This window comes from Lontra canadensis, unplaced genomic scaffold (assembly GCF_010015895.1).
Source record: "Lontra canadensis isolate GAN:19392208 unplaced genomic scaffold, GSC_riverotter_1.0 scaffold94, whole genome shotgun sequence".
NCBI lineage: Eukaryota > Metazoa > Chordata > Mammalia > Carnivora > Mustelidae > Lontra > Lontra canadensis.
In genome coordinates, this window is record NW_022631088.1 from 4,390,850 (window position 1) to 4,408,272 (window position 17,423).

At 55.9% G+C, this 17,423-nt stretch overlaps 1 protein-coding gene across 4 annotated transcripts in view; it reads left to right on the forward strand.

Moving 5' to 3' along the window:
- Positions 1 to 313: 313 nt before the first annotated feature.
- The window catches only part of TM6SF1 (transmembrane 6 superfamily member 1), a 29,710-nt gene continuing 12,600 nt past the window's right edge, over positions 314 to 17,423 (forward strand). The window contains exons 1-7 of one of the 4 annotated variants that reach the window (XM_032836896.1): positions 314 to 669; positions 5,548 to 5,651; positions 8,746 to 8,843; positions 12,593 to 12,696; positions 14,264 to 14,346; positions 14,971 to 15,092; positions 16,829 to 16,933. In XM_032836896.1, coding sequence (XP_032692787.1) covers positions 578 to 669; positions 5,548 to 5,651; positions 8,746 to 8,843; positions 12,593 to 12,696; positions 14,264 to 14,346; positions 14,971 to 15,092; positions 16,829 to 16,933 — 708 coding nt within the window. In that variant the 5' untranslated portion in view covers positions 314 to 577. Of the gene's footprint in view, positions 670 to 5,547; positions 5,652 to 8,740; positions 8,844 to 12,592; positions 12,697 to 14,263; positions 14,347 to 14,970; positions 15,093 to 16,828; positions 16,934 to 17,423 lie in introns of those variants that run through there. The other 3 variants (XM_032836894.1, XM_032836895.1, XM_032836897.1) reach the window with 3 other exon arrangements.

A 17,423-nucleotide genomic window follows, 5' to 3' on the forward strand; every position in this document is an offset into this window, starting at 1 on the left:
ACCGGAGAGCTAAGTCACTTGACCAAGGTCAGCGGCAGGCGAGCGAGCAGCCCGGGTTTGACCCGGTTCTCTGCACCGAGCTGTGCCCGCTGCCCGCTGTCGATCCACGGTCTCGGCATCATCGTCCCTCCCGACCTCCCGGCCTAGGGCTCCCCACGTGGATGATCTCGCGGGGCCCTTCCCGCTCCGACGCCGGCGGGTCCGACTCCACCCCCCGCCCCACCCCCGCCGCCCGCAGCGCTGCCCAGAGCCTCTCCAGGTCGTCGAGGATCCGCGACCAGCCGTGCCCGCCTCCCAAGCCGCCGCCGCCTTCCCGCAGAGCGCGCGCCCCCGGGACACCTGTCCCGCGCCGCGGGCTGTCGCCGCTCCCGGGCCGGGGCGCGGCCAGGGCGCCCCCCGGGACCGCACCGCGGCGCTGCGCTCCCGGGCGGCTGCGGGCAGGCGCGCCGAGGGGGCGCTGCTGAGGGCGCGGCGCGGGACGCCCCGAAGGGCACGGCCGAGGGGCGCGGGCGCTGCCGGAAGCTGGGGCGGGGCGCCGCGCGGGATGCGCTGAAGGGCGAGCGGCGCGGCGGCGGCGATGAGTGCCTCTGCGGCCACCGGGGTCTTCGTGCTGTCCCTCTCGGCCATCCCGGTCACCTATGTCTTCAACCACCTGGCGGCCCAGCACGAGTGAGTGGGCGCGCGCGGCGGGGGGCGGCGCCGGGGCCGGGGGTGGGCGGCCAAGTGGCCTCGGCGCCGCGCGAGCTCCGGGCAACTTTTCCGATGGGGCTCGAGCCGCCAACCGCAGGGCTTGGGCCGGCGGCCTGTGGGGGCTCCCCGCTCCGGGCCGGGGGAGGGGAGGCGCGCCGGGGGCGCGCGGGCCGGAGGAGGGCGGGGGGCTGGGCTCGGGCGGGCGTCCCGGCCGTTCGGTGAGGTTCTGGAGCCCAGTGCGGGGCGCGCGCGCGCCGGCCCGGGTGCCCGGGGTGACGGAGGTCAATGAGGCAATGCCCCTGCCCTTGAGCCCAGGGGCCGGGGTGTGGGGGCGCAGACGCCGCCAGCTGCGAGCGTGGCTGTGTTCCCTCGGGTTGTGCCGGGTTCGTTTCGCATTTCACAGGGACGTTTCCATGTATGGACACGCACAGACTTCTCGTTTCCTATTAATTTTAGAAACTGTTGTGAATGACTAGCAGAAATAGCCCCGGGCCGACAAGCAAAGACCCGGGTTCTAGTCGTGCCTTTGGCACGACCCGTGTGGCGTGGCCTCAGTTTTCTGGTCTATGAAATGGCCTATATTTGTATCCTATTGTCAGGATCCAGAGAGACCGTTTTGTGTAGAGGCGCCGGTAAGACGGCACGGGGAAGGGAGGCCGAGCAGCTCATGGCCAAGGAAATGGGTGGGGCTGACAGGCCACAGATGGGTTGGTTCAAAGCCCCGCCTCAGTCTGGTGTGAGGGATCCCAGGCTATTACACCCTGCACCAGGCAGCTGCGGGCCTGCCCGGATGGTGGGAGAGGTGCCAGGCCTCCGTGCCTGCTGGTGTTCCCTGCTGTCCGTGGGGGCGAAGAAGTTAACCTGTTAGGTTCCCCCAGCAGTTGGTGCTGAGGAAATTGCATCAGTCTGCGTGTGGCAAACCCCCTCCAGTCTTTGAGCTGGGGATAAGGGTCTGCCTCCAAGGCGGTGACTTCCTTCCCCCTTCTCTCTCTCTGCTGGGGCTACCACTTGCTGACAGCCTTATCCAGATGGCCCCCATCCATACGGAGCACTGCCTGGACATTGGCCGTGACTGCCCTTGGTCTGACCCCGTCTCGGGGTACATCTCCTGGCAGCTGCAGCTCCGGGCAGCAGATGTCACGTGTCTGTGAATACAGTGTCCACAGTGGCATTGTGCGCAGTGCAACAAATATTTATTGAGGACATATTCTGTGCTTGACGCTGTTCCAGGTGTTGGGGATATAGCTATGGACAAGCTAGGAAAGGTTAGGGAAGCGAGTGTTGAAACAGACATCAAAAAATGGGGTGACATGAGTGACTGGGAAGGTGACTGGTGGTCAGGGGAGGCTTCTTGGAGGAGGTGGCTTGAAGTGCAGGAGGTGGGCATGGGAAGAGGTGGGGACAGAGCCTTCCAGATAGGGGAACAGGGAGCAGAAGGAGGAGAGGGGTGCGGTGGCTGGGTGCAGGGTATCTGGGAGGGAGAGCAGTGCGGCTTACTGAAGGTCTGCATGTCCTGGAGAGGGTTTGGGGATGACTCTGAGATTTTGGCCTCAGCCCCTGGCAGGATGGTGATGGCATTTACTAAGCACACACTGAATTACGTATTGCCTTGTAGTATTGAGCACATCGCTAAGCCCTGCAGAGTTTTGAATAATTGGTTCCAGTCATTCTTCCCATCACCCTGCAGGTAAAATCCCAGTGACCTCTGGCTCCTCTGTCCTCTTCCTCCACTCCCCCCTCCCACTGTCCCCTTCCACACTGGCCCCAGGCCTGGGCTAACATCTGTTTCCTCCCTGCGGTTCCCCACCCCAGGCCCTGCCAAGCCTCCCCCAGGAACTTCTCTGCCCCAGCCCTTGCCTCCTTGCCCTGGTTCATGCTCTCGCCTCTGACTGGGAGGACTTCCTCTCTGACCTGACTGTGGAAGCCATCCCTGATTTGATAGCCTCAGGTACCACGCCACCTCCACGTTTTCCAGACCCTCCCTCCAAGCACGCAGGATCTCTCCGTCTACCTGGCCCCCTGGGATTGCGCTTCTCCCACGAGAATTCCCTCGCTGTGGTCAGAACTCACCTTCCCAGGCCACAGCTCACCGTGGCGTCGTGTGGCCCAGCCCGGGGCCTTGTGCGTAGCAGGCATGCGGTCAGGTTGAAATCAGCTCGATTAGTTGAAGCTTCCTTCCCACCAGGCAGTTTACGAAAGCCTGAAAACCAGAAAAAGCAAGGCAGGTTACGGAGTCAGGAAAGAGTTAGGATCCGTTAGTCTCATCGTCTCTCTCTAACACACACACACACACACACACACACACACACTTTATCTCTCTTCTCATGCTCACCCATACACGTCCCCTTCATGGAAGGGCATCAGTAACCCCCTCGCCCCCAGTCCAAGACTAGCAAAGTTTTTACCCTTTGTTGTGTCTCAGCAGCCCCCCGCCCCCACCAAGTCCTGCCAGATCCTTCTCTCTCGGTTCTGAGCTGGTCTTGCACTTGGTGGTCCCTGGGATATGCACGGAATCTGTGGCCCCAGTTTCTCTTCGCTCCTTGCTCCTCTGCCAGGTGGCAATTGTGAGAGCGCAGTTTACACGACCCTCACACTCCCCCGAGGGCGTCCGCTGTGCGACGGTGCATAGGTCCTTGTAGGAGCAGGGATGGGGGCCATTTCCTGGCCACCACCTGCCTTGGGCGGTGATTAAAGTGCTTGTCAGCTTACATAGCACACCGGACCTCTTCGCTTCTCACAGGATGCTTCGGTCCAGCATCATGTTCCTGACCCACATCAGCTTCCTCCTCCATCCTTTGCTCTTTTGGCTTATCTCTACAGGAAGAGCCACGGATGTGCACCACTAGAAATTTCCTACTTCAGCATCCTACCTGGACATTGACACAGTCATCCTCATTCTTATCATAGAAGTGTGTCATCCTTCCGTCATCTGTCATCCATCCATCCCATCATCCATCATTCATTCATCCATTCATTTGCCATCCATTATCCATCCATCCATGAAACCACCATATATCCATCCATCGTCCATCCATCTGTCCATTCACTATCCACCATTCATCATCTGTCCACTATTATCCATCTATCCATCCACCATCCATCCACCCGTCCATCTATTATCCATCTATCCATCCACCATCCATCCATCCGTCCATCTACCATCCATCCGTCCATCCATCCATCCATTCATTCACCATTTGCCATCCCCCATCTGTCCATTCATTCATTATCCACCATCCACCATCCATCCATTTCTCCTTCTTGGCTTCTTCTCCCCCTCCTTCCCTCCTTCATCCATTCATGAATTCCCAAATACCCTGACAGGAGTTCTCAGGCGGACTTTCTTTGTCATACTCATCCAGGAATCTTGAAAAAAAGCTGCATATTCCCTTGCCCCAGCCCAACGGATTCTGATTCTGTAGGTGGAAGACGGCATTTGGAAATCTGGGTGTTCCTGAGGCCCAGAGCCCATTCCCTGACTCTGTGTGGGCCTGGGGGCAGGGGCTGGGGATACAGCTCTCCTGCACCTGCAACCAGTCTCCTGGGGGCCCATTTACCTACAGCCTGGGTGGCTTGCTTCCCACTTCTTCACTGAGCTTTCTTACGCTGGGGGCAGGTTTCTAACACCCATTCCAGCTGCAGGGAGGGCGGGTGGAGCGAGCTTCAGCATGAGTTTGCCCCTCAGCTGTTGGTAGGTATTGTTGGGTCCTGGTGGAAGCTGTGACTGAGGAAGGTACTTTCCAGAAGCCCCAGGGGCATATAGCAAAGGTGATCCAGAAGATGCTCTTGGGCTGTGATGGTGTGGATGGGGTTTCAGCGGAGGAGGCTGTGGTATAGTGGACCATTGGAGAGGGCCACGTGATCCTGTGTCTAGCCCTGCCAGCCCTGCTGGGTGCCGGGGTGTGAGAGAGAGCGCAGCTCTGCAGGACTGGAGGTGACCTCCTGGGTGAGAGCGCTCAGAGTCCACTGAGACTGGACCCTCCATGAGACAGGGATGGATGACCTCCATTCATCCACAGTGCCTGGCCCGCAGGGTACACAATACATTTTACCCTTAATGTGTTTTAAAGTGAGTTATAAGCAGATGATGAAATGACATGGCTTTCTCAAGTCGCTCAGTCGGGCAGTGGCAAAGGGGGTCCTAGACTCCAGGTGTCTCGACTGCTAACTCAACCAAGCCTCACGCCCTAGGGCTGCCCCACGGGGAAGGGGCCTTGGACCCTGGTCTCCTTGGTACCATGTCTTTTGTGCCCACCCCAGCCTCCCCTTACCTTCTGGGTGTGGGGTTGGACTCTGGCTTGATGGCCCTGGTGTGGGGAGCTGGCTTCCTTCCTTTGGGCCGCAGCTCTGGCCCAAACTCCTTCCTCCTTGGATTGGCCTTATTCTTTGGTCCCTTTGATTATACACGTGGCCTGGGGCCCTTCCTCCTGGTCTTTCTGGAAGGTGTGTGTAGCTGAGACTCCTCTGTGCTCCCTGGAGCGCAGTCCAAGGGTTTCCGGCCCTGAGAGAGGCGACAGATTCAGCGGTTAGGCCTGTCAGTCACCGGGGAACAGGATTTGGAGGTGCCGGGGTGAGCTGGGGGGGGTGGGGCAGGGACCGTCTTCAGGGGGCGTGGGATGGCGTGCAGGGTGCAGGTGCGCAGGTTAGGACGAGTGGGGAGCTGGTGCTTCCAGTCCCTGAAAGTCGCACGGGTGACCCGCAGGGGCCAGAGGGCTGCAGGCCCACCCAGCTCAGCCTGCGTCACTGGAGCTGGAGGCAGAGGCAGACGTGGGGGCGAGAGCATTCACAGCCAGGAAATTCCACGTATCCACATGTTTATTTCGATAAGTGACTGCCTCCCTGTTCTGGTTGTTGCAGTTCCTGGACAACCGTGGGGGTTGCTGCCCTCATCTTGCTCCTGGTGGCCCTGCTGGCACGTGTCCTGGTCAAAAGAAAACCACCCCGGGACCCACTGTTCTATGGTACGTCTCCGCGGGAGGGAGGCGGTTGGTGTCCCCCTCACAGCGCAGTGCTCGGCCTTCGCCTTCCTCACGTCCCCAGTGAAGCAGTCGCCTGCCTCCAGTACCCTGAGCCCCACTGGGGAAGTGGCAGAAGCAGGAGTGTTTCAGGGCAACAGTCCTCCCCTCTAGACGAACACCTCCTCTGGGCCGTGGACCCCACCCTTCCCCAGCGGGGATCGTGGCAGAAGGTCGATGCCAGGGCCAGGCAGGAGGCGCCTCTGTTCCTTGCCCCCACCCCCAGCCGTGCTCTGACCTCTGCCCTCGACTCTTGCAGTAGCTCCTTCCCGGGCTTCCTGCCTTTGCCTCGCTTCTGGCCACTCCCTCCCCCTGGCATGGAGCTGAGCTGCACAGTGTTCTGGTCCGCACGTTTGCATGATGAGGAAATAATAATGCTCCCTGTGGGGGTTGCTGCATTCAGTGATATTAGTCGAATATTTAAGCAGTGCCTGAAGAATACCCACGTACATCACATAAATAAAAACACCCCGATCCAGCACTTACTACATGCCTGGTGTGGCCCTGAGCGCGGGCCCCGTATTAGCTTATTTAATCCTCGAGACAAGTCCTCTCCACTTACAGACGAAGAAGCTGCGGCTCGGGGCCACTGAGACAGGTGGTCAAGGTCATGCAGTGAGAACATCACTGACCCCAGAAGCCAGGCTCCTCTTTGCCCCACGCTGCTTCCGCCAAAGCCGTCCCCGCCTTCGAGCGCTTCCCCTGCTGGGAGCTGGGCTGGGCCTTCCCTGGTTCCGTGTCTGCGTCAGTGATGCTGCGGGTCAGAGCCCCCCAGACCTCGGTGTCCTGCAACAGACGTTCCTCATGTTTCCGCCGCTTTGCTGAGACACACTTGACATCCGACACTGGGCGGGTGTAAGGGCTACCCTGGGATGGTGTGACACAGGGCCACACCGTGAGACCGTGACCCCGACAAGGTCGTTCACCGTAGGGTCCCTCACGTCCCATCATTACTTTCATGGCCTGTGGTGAGAACACTGAGTGTACAGTGAGGCCTCGTTAACCACCGTTGCCGCACTGACCACTTACTCATCTTGTCACTGTCAGTGACATGCCCCATGTCCCCCCCTCGCCAGCCGCTCAGCCACCGTTCCAGCCTCTGTTCCCGTGAGCTCAGCTTGCTCGGGTTCCACGTCCGTGAGGGAGACCATACAGCCTCGGTCCTTCTCTGCTGGCTCGTCTCACTTAGCGTAACGCCCTCCAAGTCCACCGGGTTGTTGGAAACGGCAGGACTTCCCTCCTCCTTTCTTACGGCTCAGTAATACTCCATTGTGTTTACATGTATCTTCTTTATCCACTTGTCCATCGACAGACTCTCCAGGTGTTTCCAGTCCTGGGTGTAAACATTTAGTGTCCATGCTCATGGGTCTGCCCATCGGCTGGGACTGCTGTGCGTCAGGCTGTGGGCCACGTCCAGAGCTGCCCCACGTCTCCTTGTTCTTGGACCAGCAGATCCCCACGGTGGGCCTTTCTCATGGCAGAGGAGACGGGGACGTGGTCATTGTCACTTTCACGCACATTCCACTGGCCAAACCACGTTGTGTGGCTGCATCCATCATCAGTGGCATATGGGGAATATTCTCTGCCCACTGTGGGTCTTGGCAAAGGTGGGGAGGGAAAGAATTGTAAGTAACTAATTTCTCCCACCTTGCGTGTAAAAGATCCCGAGGCTTTGGTAAATGATGCGACTTGTCTGAGGTTGGACAACCAGGGGGTAGAGAAGCTGGCCCTGAGTTCAAGGCCCACATCGTTTCTCCTGCCGCCCACCACCTGCCTGCGCTCTGACCCCAGCCCAGCTTTCAAGAGTGCTCTCCTGCTGCTGTCTTTCCACCCATTCCGTGGAGTTCATGCTTAGCTGACTTGGGTCTCTCCCAGCCCCCCAGGACTGAGCACGGTTTCGACACCCGCAGCCGTCTGGTCTCGTCTGTGTCCTAGCCCGAGCATGCTACATCCTTGGGGCCAGGCTGGTTGCCTCAGACCCAGCACAGGACGCCCCCGTCAGCCTCAGTGATCTGATGCGAGTGCTTTCTTTTGGGGGGACATTTGGTGGCTGATCCTGACAGCAAGATCTGGAGCACAGGCCTGGGAGGGCACGGGGAGGCCGGGTCTGCAGGGCAGGGCGCCCGCGTGGTCCTTGCAGCCTGGAGAGGACGTGAACGCCGCGGGCCCGGCTGCGGACTCGGCGAGGCCGGCTCCCCTTCTCTGGGAAGCAACCTCCCGTTGATTCTATCATGGCTGTTCTTCTGTCCACCTTCGAATTCTTGTCCTGCCCGTGCCCGCCACATGGCCTGTGATGGGATGCAGCTTGAAAACGCAGCCTTGCTGATAAACTAACACGCGCTAAGTTTGACCCCTTGCCGTGTAAAGGCCTCGTTCCATAGCTGGCTGCTGCTGGGAGCTCGTGGGCCGTTTGGGAGATTCTCACAACCTGAGTGAGAGTCTCTTGAGACGCTGTAGCTGGGCTTGTTTCACATTCAATGTGCCATCTTGTCCCCATTTTAAAAATCACCGGCCTTTCTTCTTCCAACTTGCCCGTCGGTCACTGTCCGTCTTCGGGCTCTTAAGTGTGGAACAGGCGAGCATCGGGCGAGCTGGCTGCAGGGGAGATGCGGGTGTGGCCCATGGCAGCCACTGGGAGGTTGTGGAGGATGGACGGGGTGGCTGGGTAGGCTCCTGTGGCACAGAGTTAGCGGGCGAGTGTGTGATTCTGTCCCCGCGGGGCGTGTCCCCTCAAAGAGCACTCCGGCAATGACGCGGAGATCCATGACAAGGACGAGGGTCCTTCTGCTAGTCCATCTTGACGGTGCCCACAGCGTCTTCTGGAAAAGATGAAGCCCAAGTCACTGTTTTCGGTGAATGCCAAGCTCTACGTCATTGCCTCCCGAGCTGCTGCTTTTTAAATCCGGGCACCTGGCTGGCTCAGGCATGTAGCGTGTTGACTCTTGATCTCGGGGATTCTGGGTTCAAGCCCCACAGTGGGTGTAGAGCTTACTTGGCAGAGAGATAAAGACATAAATAACAGCTTCTTCCTTTGCTCTAGTGTATGCGGTGTTTGGATTCACCAGCGTGGTGAGCCTCATCATAGGCCTGGAACAGGACGGAGTCATTGATGGGTTCATGACGCACTACTTGAGAGAGGTACGGAATCGCTTAGTGACCTTAGCCTTACGCCAAAGGGTCGGCCACCCACGTCCCGTCACTCAGAGATGTCAGAGGAGATGCCTGCATTTAGTGTAAGGGGGTAGGACCCATGGTATTTCATTTACTGCCACAGACGTAGGTGGTTTATTCCTGTGGAGAGTGAGGCAGAAAGTTGGGATTAAATCATGGGAGGCACTTTTCAGCGTTGGGTCTGATCCCTCCTCCCTCACACCTGGTCCACTAACTTTCTCCTTTGCTTCTATTTAATATAAATGGTACACTCTAAAGGAGTTTAGTGTTTGGTGTCTTATTACAACATTATCATATCCAGAAGCCCAGGCCATTCTTAGGTGTGTTAGAGAACACCGAGGCACTGAAGGGAGCCATTTGGTGTTGAAGATCCTCCCCTCCCTGTCATCATATTGTAGGGCTACCTGCCCTTGAGGGAGCTAGTCCTCTTTCCTTGTTTCATGGGGTGAGGAATCCAGCCCGAGAGGTTAAGTAACTTACTCAGGGTCACACAGGAAAGTAGTCTTGCATCTCTGTTTCAAACAATGAGGAGCTTCGTATGTTAAGCAAAGGGAATTTGGACTTTATCTCATATTTGAGGGAAGATTTTAAGTCAGGGAACAATGCAGTCAGCTCTGGGAAGGATGGGCTTAAAGGCGACTGTCAGGGCTAGGAGCTGGGACACAAGTCAGGAGGCTTTGCAGGGCTGGCAAGGGTGTGGGGATGGCTTAGGCAGAGCCAAGCACAGGAGGTGGGGAGGAGGAAAGAATTCCAGAGGCTCTGAGTGGTTGGAGGGGATGGGACTCAGGGATAAATTGGGGGTGATGGGGAGACGGTTGAAGAAGACATCTGCCTCCTGCTTTGGGGAAAATGCTAGTGTTATTAAACCCAAGGGATTACAGGGGGAATTCTCTCCCACAGACAGGAGTTGGGCAGTCAGGGCCCACTGTGGAGACAGTGCGGGTTTGGTCCCAGACGGTCCCGATAAAGCAAATTTCACAGCACAGCAAGCCACGTGAAGTTTTTGGCTTCCTGATGCATCTAGAAGTTATATTTACACGATGCTGTAGTGTGAGATCTACAGTCTAAAGCCCGCATATACCTTAATATTGAAATACTTTTTTTTTGCTAAAAACTTGCTATTATCTGAGCTTTCGGGAAGTCCTCATCTATTTGCTGGTGGAGGGTCTTTGCCGTGAAGTCGCTGGCTGTTGACTGATCAGGATGGTGGCTGCTGAAGGTTGGGGTGGCTGTGACAGTTTCTTAAAATACGACAACAGTGAAGTTTGCTGTGGACAGGGAGAGAGAGGGCGGGCTGCAGGGAGGTGGAGCAGTCAGACCACACCCGACAGTCGCCTTCGTGTGTGGGGCCCGCACACGGTCACAGCAGTAACATCAGAGGTCACCGGTCCAGATCACCGTCACAGATATAATAATGGAAAAGTTTGAAATATCATCAGGATTGCCCGAACGTGGCCCAGAGACACAAAGCGAGCAAATGCCGTTGGAGGAACGGCATTTCCTGAGAGACTTGTGACGCGGAGCTGCCGCAGACCTTCAGCGTGTGAAAACACCATGTCTGCAGGCACCGTAAAGCCGAGGGCGAGAACGCAAGGTCTGCCTGTACGCAGGGAAGAGCTGGGGTGGAAGCGGTCAGGGGAGGCCCCACTGATTTAGTGACGCTGCTCTAGCAGTTTTTTAAATGGCAATGACATTGGAGGGTGAACATTTTCCAGATGGACAAGGGGGTGAAGGGCCCTCCAAGGAGAAGGGATGGCTTGAGCAAGAGCCTGGAGGTGAGAAACAGCCCGGGTCTCCCCAGGTCAGCCCGGGTGCAGGTGTGCAGTGATGACGCAGAGTTCATGTGGGGACATGTCGCGTTTCGGGTGGTGGAGGGACATCCGGCAGATGTCTCTGTTGGCACGGCTTTGCAGGTCTCGAGCTCTGAGGAACGTTCCTGACGGAGAGGTTTGGGGGCCTTCGGAGTATACACGGTACCTGAAGTCTTGCTGGGGAGAAGGGGGAGCGCTAGGATGGCCGAGGCCGGAATGAGTGGAGGCCATGGTCAGAAGAGCCCCCGCACTCAGCGCACTGTGAGGCCAAGAGGGAGGTGGAAGAGCTGGAGAGCTTGGGACCTCCTGAGTCCGGGACAGGGAGGTTTTGGGGACGAGGTGGCTGCTGAAGGGCGCAGACGCTGGGCTGGTGACGGTGGCAAGCGGTGAGGCACAAAGGGTGTGAGAAGGTGGGAGGGGGTGTTGCTCTGGGCAGGCCTGCAGGGCCAGGTTCTGGGCGCCCGGCTGCCAGATGGGGGAGGCAGGGCCGGGCCTGCAGGCGACACCCAGCCTCGGGAGGTTTTTGAGCACAAGAGCAATGTGTTAAGAACCAGGCCTCATGACCCTTCGTTTGGCTGGTGGATTGGAGAGGAAGGGGACAGAGAGACAGTGCGGGACTGGCTCCGTGAGGGGTACCGAGGGCTTGAACGGGGCTGTGTGGAGAGGGAGGGTGGCCCGTGGGGAGCTCAGAGAGAGAGAATTGACCGGACTTGCCCACAGACTGCAGAGGAGAGAGGAACGACACAGACGGCCTGTGGCTTCGAGCCAGGCAGGCTGGGTGCTGGGCTTGGCAGAGGGCAGAAGCTGCGGAGGGAAAGGAGTTCAGGGGGTTGGAAGGGCCCGCGGGCCGTCCAGTTCAAGACGCCCATCCGGCTGCCAGGAGAGGCCAGCTCCGGCTCTGAGGGCCAGGTGTGTCGGCGGGAAATGAAGTCATGACATTGGATTGGATTGTCCAGCCAGAGCACGTTGGAGAGAGAGGATGCGGGCCAGGCATGAACACACAAGTCCAGCTGCTGTGTTACTGCCACTTCCTCCACGGTCTTTATTCCATCTGATTCGTGGGGACAGACGACAGGGCTGCCCCTGACCCGGGAGCGTGAGGCTTCAGTGGGGCCCCCTCTTGGCTGCTGCAGATGGGACGGAGGGCATCTCGGGGGATACACAGGGCAGGAGAGCATGAACGTGGAGGAGAGGAGAAAGGAGAACGAGGGGGTGTCAGAATGACACTAAAACCTCCTGCGAGTTGGACCGTGACTTTCTGGGAGCCGTCTGGAGGAGGGAAACGTAGCACGTGCCATAATCTCATGTTGATAAAATTAATTTCTCAGAAGTATGGCTTTTGATGGTATGCTGCATGCTGATGTTCGCCATGTGACCTTAGGCCAGTCCTAGTCCTCGGAGCCCTGTTTTCTCGTGCGTAGAGTGGACGGAGCTGTGTGTGTCCGTAGGATGGCTAGGAAGGTTGAGGGCGGTGAGGTGCCCGTCTGTCTGTCTGTCTGAGAGCCCGGGTGCAGAGCAGCCTCAGCCCCACGAGCCTGGGGATCGGCACGTGGGGCAGCTGGTGGCTGGGCGGGCAGGGTCCTCTCTGCAGCCCCTCCGGCCAGAGCCATGCACCTGGTCATAGATCTGAGTCAGCCTCGTGAGTTAGCTGTGCCACCCTGGTTGCCTGTGATGTCACCTGCCTCGTGTCCCCGCCCACGCGTGTCACCCAATGCATCAGACGATGGCCAGGCAGGCTCTTCAGCAATAGCAGCTTCAGGGTAAAGTTTGGGATTCGGCCTGGGTTCGTCTCCGCGGACAAACACAAGCCAGCTCCCTGCTCCGCTCTCCTCGGAGCCCGGGCCGGTGTATGCGGGGCGGTCTGCATCCGACTGAAAGCCGACCCCTCTTTGACTCTCTCCTTAGGGTGAGCCGTATCTGAACACGGCGTACGGGCACATGATCTGCTACTGGGACGGCTCCGCTCATTATCTGATGTATCTGGTGATGGTGGCGGCCATCGCATGGGAGTAAGTCCGTCCGTCTGCTTGTGTGTCCCTGTGTCAGCTTAGCCACCGAGACGTGCTTGTGTAAGGAAACCACAGGCGGGGCAAAGGCACGAACAGGTACCCAGGAATGGGGAGATGCGCTCCAGGGACACAGGCTAGATGGCGTCAACACAAGGTCTTTCCTTGGCGCCGCTGCCTTTGAGCATGTCCCTTTGGATGATCCCCAGCCATAGGGACAGCTTGGGCAGACCCTTCCGCTTCTGACTGTCGTCTTGTAAGGACAGTCTCGTCTCCAGCGGGCTCCTCGCATGTTCATGCACGTGGGGCTGAGGCACGAGGGCAGTCTTACGTGAGGATTTCTGGTTTCTGGGGATCTGTGCCCTCAGCTGTGACATGCCAGGCCTGTGGGGCACGGAGGTGCGCTCTCCGGAGACCCCGGGCCAGGACACGGCATGGCACGGAGCCCTCGCGTGAGCGGTGCTCTCACCAGCTGAATCCGTGGGACTTCCCCGCCCGCGGTGGCATGCCCACTGCTGCTTCTGCTGGCGTCCCTGTTCCCAAGAACGTGTACCCTTTGGGGCAGGATCCTCTCAAGCCTGGCCACCTTCCCAGGCCTCCCCAGGGCTCCAGGTTGGAGAAAACGATGGATTCTTGCCCAGACAAGGTGGAAATTCACCTTGACCCACCGCCTGCCCCGAGCCTCTGCACCCTGAGTCATAAGCCCAGGGACAGCTCCAGTCATTCTGGGACTCTTCCCGGTCCTAGCCTGTCTCTTCACGAACATTCCCAGGCCTCCAGGGCGCACATGAGGTATTTCTGAGAATGCCTGGGCTCTGCTTGGAGGCGGCCGGGAGTGGGTTGGGGCTTCTTTGGGTCCGTTAATCTCTGCTGGGAAGGTTCTCGCCGGTCCTGCTGACAATCCCAGCCGTCGTGAACTGGCCTCTTGGGAAGCAGCAGCCCTTGGCTTGGGGCGTGGGGAAGGGCAGAAAGCGCAGTGTGGCCCCTCTGCCCCCCTTCAGAGAGTCTCCCTGCGGTCTCTCATCGCCCCTTACGGAGTGGGGATGAGCAGAGTTACCAGCCGGAAGAGCTTCTGGCCACCCTCGCCGGTGAGGATTCGGGGCCTGTGCCCGCCGCTCCGTTAGGACACGGGCTGGACGGCCCTGAACCCTTCATCCTTCTGACACCAGGGAAAGTCCACTTAACATCCTGTTACTCGTACTTACAATGCCTTAAAGCATGGGTCCAGTTTCCTTTCCGTCTCGAACCTTCTTTTTCCTTCCCTGCCGTGAGCTTCACAGGACACAGTGAAACGCAGGCCTCCCTGGACCGTGACTGACCTGTTGTAGTTTAACAGGTGATCAGGGTAGAAGTGTACTTCCTATTCAAAAGGACACAAATAGGGTTCTGTCGTATCACAGATGGGGATGAAATTTGACCAGTAGGGCCCCTTAGGGTTGACTGATTACTATCGGTTCAGTAAGCTGCGATTCGTACACTTTACTAGTTAGGGTAATGCTAATCACGTGGGTCATCTTTTGCTAATTGTATCCTAACTCGAGTGCACTAAGCCAAGATTTTTTCGTTGCAGGGAAAGTTATAGAACCATTGGCCTCTATTGGGTTGGATCTATTATCATGAGCATTGTCGTTTTTGTGCCGGGAAACATTGTGGGTAAGAAACTTCACCTTAAAATTCATTCTGCTCTTCTGGAACAATGTTCATAGACAGAGAAACTGTCTTGGTTGTTATTCCAAGCCTACAGGATAGCGGTATGCCGAATTCTTCCTTTTCCCCTCTGTCATCTCACCTGTTAAGAAATACTTTTGAGCAACTTTCAAGAAGTGTACACTGATCGATGAGACAATCAGCGACTCCTGAAATTTAGGATTTAGAGGGGGTATTTGTGTCTGTGGCTCCCTGCAGTGTGCAAATATTTCTTACAACTTTTTTTAATCATATGTAACTCTTTGACACATTCGATAAATGTATTTTATTTAGTATTAAGAGTACTAAGGCTCTCGAAAGCTAATGTGAAAGAGGTTATCATTTATGTGTGTAAACAATCAGGGCATTATATTAAATATTCTTTAAAAAATACGGTAGCTAGGACATGCTGGTAATGAGCACCTTGTAGTTTTAAATTGATGTGTTTTATTTGGTATCATAAAGAATATTGCCTGGTCCACAGCACAGTGTTAAAATTACTTGAGATGAGTGTCCTGAATGTTACTCGTGTTTAGAGATGCTTTTTGGCAAATTTTGGACTTTGACTTTTTCTTTCTTTCTTTTAAATAGGGAAGTATGGAACCCGCATTTGTCCTGCTTTTATCTTAAGCATACCGTATACTTGTCTTCCTGTCTGGGCTGGTTTCAGAATCTATAATCAGCCATCAGAAAGTTATAATTATCCCTCAAAGGTGATTTTATTATGTTAACTGTAACCTGTTCCCAAACTCACGGGGCTCGCTGTCATCTCCTGGCTACTGGCTCGAACGGTGCCTCTGCGCACTGGACCATCTGGGCCAGTCCATTTGACGGTGCTGATTCTGTGCACTGATCACACCTCAGTTACAGTGGCAGAGATGGTCTGTTTCTGTCTGAACCCATTTGCTTCAGCTGGACGGTCTGGGCTTTCTGGAACTCCCTGTGCCACCTGTCACATTGGCTGTTCCCATCAGATCCTGCTTTAGTGCGTGGACTGTATGGTTTGTCTGGGGCGCTTAAAGGCCTGGTGTTTAGGCCTCTGGGCACCCTTGCAGAGAAGCCAGTGCCTTTACCGCCCCAAGGGGAGGCTGTAGGGGTCCTGCTGGGTAGAGTGGCACACACAGCCTCAGGGTCTAATTTACCAAGGGATCCAGGCATCCGGAGACTGGCTACGGGACGTCTTCTAAGACACTTCCCTTGCATTCATGGCCAAGGTGGTCAAGGTGAAGCAACGCTGGCCGGGCAGGTACTCTGTTAAGGTCTTCACTTCTAAGCTAGTGACATCTAAGTTTCCTTTCCTCTTACAGGTATTAGACCCTTAAGCAAGATCCATAAAGCAAAGTGAAACATGCAATGTAAATTACTAGCAATCTTCAAAACCTGATTATTTGGGTGACTATAAGACTTAGTGGAGTTCATTGAATGCATTGTAATTTATAAACCTCATTTGTAAACAATTAGACACCTGCTGTGCACACTCAGGATGACACACTGACATCCTTTTGAGGAATGAGGTGGTTGTTAAACAGCAGGAAATACCCACAGCCTTGGGCTCCACCACTTTTAAAAAAGTCTCCACATCAGTGTGTCAACACCACTCATGCCGTGAGACACAGAAGACTGTTCAATATCATTTTGTAAATGTCCAAACACAGTGATGGCGAGGGAGAAATGGCCATCGTCACACAGCACGGACAGGAACATAAATCCACACTCGCTCCGCGAGGCAGTTTGGGGCTGTCATTAGCCTTAGCAAATTTCACCCCATTACCCAGTAATCCCACGAGAGCCCTGTCCTCGGACGGTCGTCAGAGAGATGCGGTCAAGATTTTCATACAGGATCGCTTATCATCACATGAACGGTGCAAGTGCCCAGATGTCCGACAGTGAGAGAAGGGCTGAAATATGGTGCTTCCACGTGACACAACGTGTCAGGAGAGGTTTTAGTAACGTGGGAAAGTGCTTGTAAAATAGGTAGATGTTAAGTGTCAAAAGGACAAATACAAAATTGGTTATACATAAAGTCATAATTTTGTTAAAAAAATACACGTAGATCAGATAGGTAAGTAGACGGATATCTCCAGAGAAACAGAGTGGCTCCTAATAATGTGCTGGGTTTATGGTTGACCTTTTTAAATGAATGTATCTTACATTTATAATCACAAAACTGTTACTGCAAGAAAAAAACAAAAAACAAAAAACCATTCATAGAGTGCAAAGGGCCCTTCAAGACGGCCCGGCCCCATCTCCTCATTTCACATGAGCAGAGCAGAAGCAGAGAGGAGGCGGGACACGATTTTCCTAGGTTGGGCAGCTGGTGGTTTATGACACGAATCACCCATCCAGAGAATTCTCTCCCCGTCTAGCACCAGAGCGCTTCCGCGTCCATGGATCTCTGATGCTTCTCTGGCGCTCGGGGCCTGCTCATTGGTACAAACTCTTGTTTTAGGTCATTCACGAAGCCCAAGCAAAGGACCTGATGAGAAGACCATTGGATTTAATGCTGGTCGTGTGTCTCCTCCTCGCAACTGGATTTTGTCTGTTTAGAGGACTGGTAAGCGGCACAGATCACAGGAACGTTAAAGAAAACATATATTTAATCAGGAGTCCTAGTGACCCAACAAAACCCGGCCCGGCTTGCTGCCGCTCTCCCACCCGGCAGGTCGACCCCCAGCCTTCCTCCCTCGGGGGTGGGGGGCGCTGGGCTGTCACGTGTACCTCCTTTGCCACCTTGCACTAAGCCCACCCAGAAGTCTCTTCCTGCCCTGATGTCAGGGTCCCTGAAAAATGAGCTCGTAGAGTCTCATTCTTTTGGTTTCTTTGTTGTTTCTGCTTTAAATGTCATTGTCTTTGGGAAGGGTCGTTCCTGAAGTTGCCAGTGACACTGTGGCACAGAGCATGCCTCGTGTTCTCAGGGGTAGGGACAGGGTAGTGAGGCGGGGTCCAGAGCAAGGAGTTAGAGTCCTGGCTGTTTACCCGCTGTGTAGCCTTGTTAAAATGACTTAACCTCTCTGAGCTCAGTTTCTTCTGCTGTAAAGTAACAG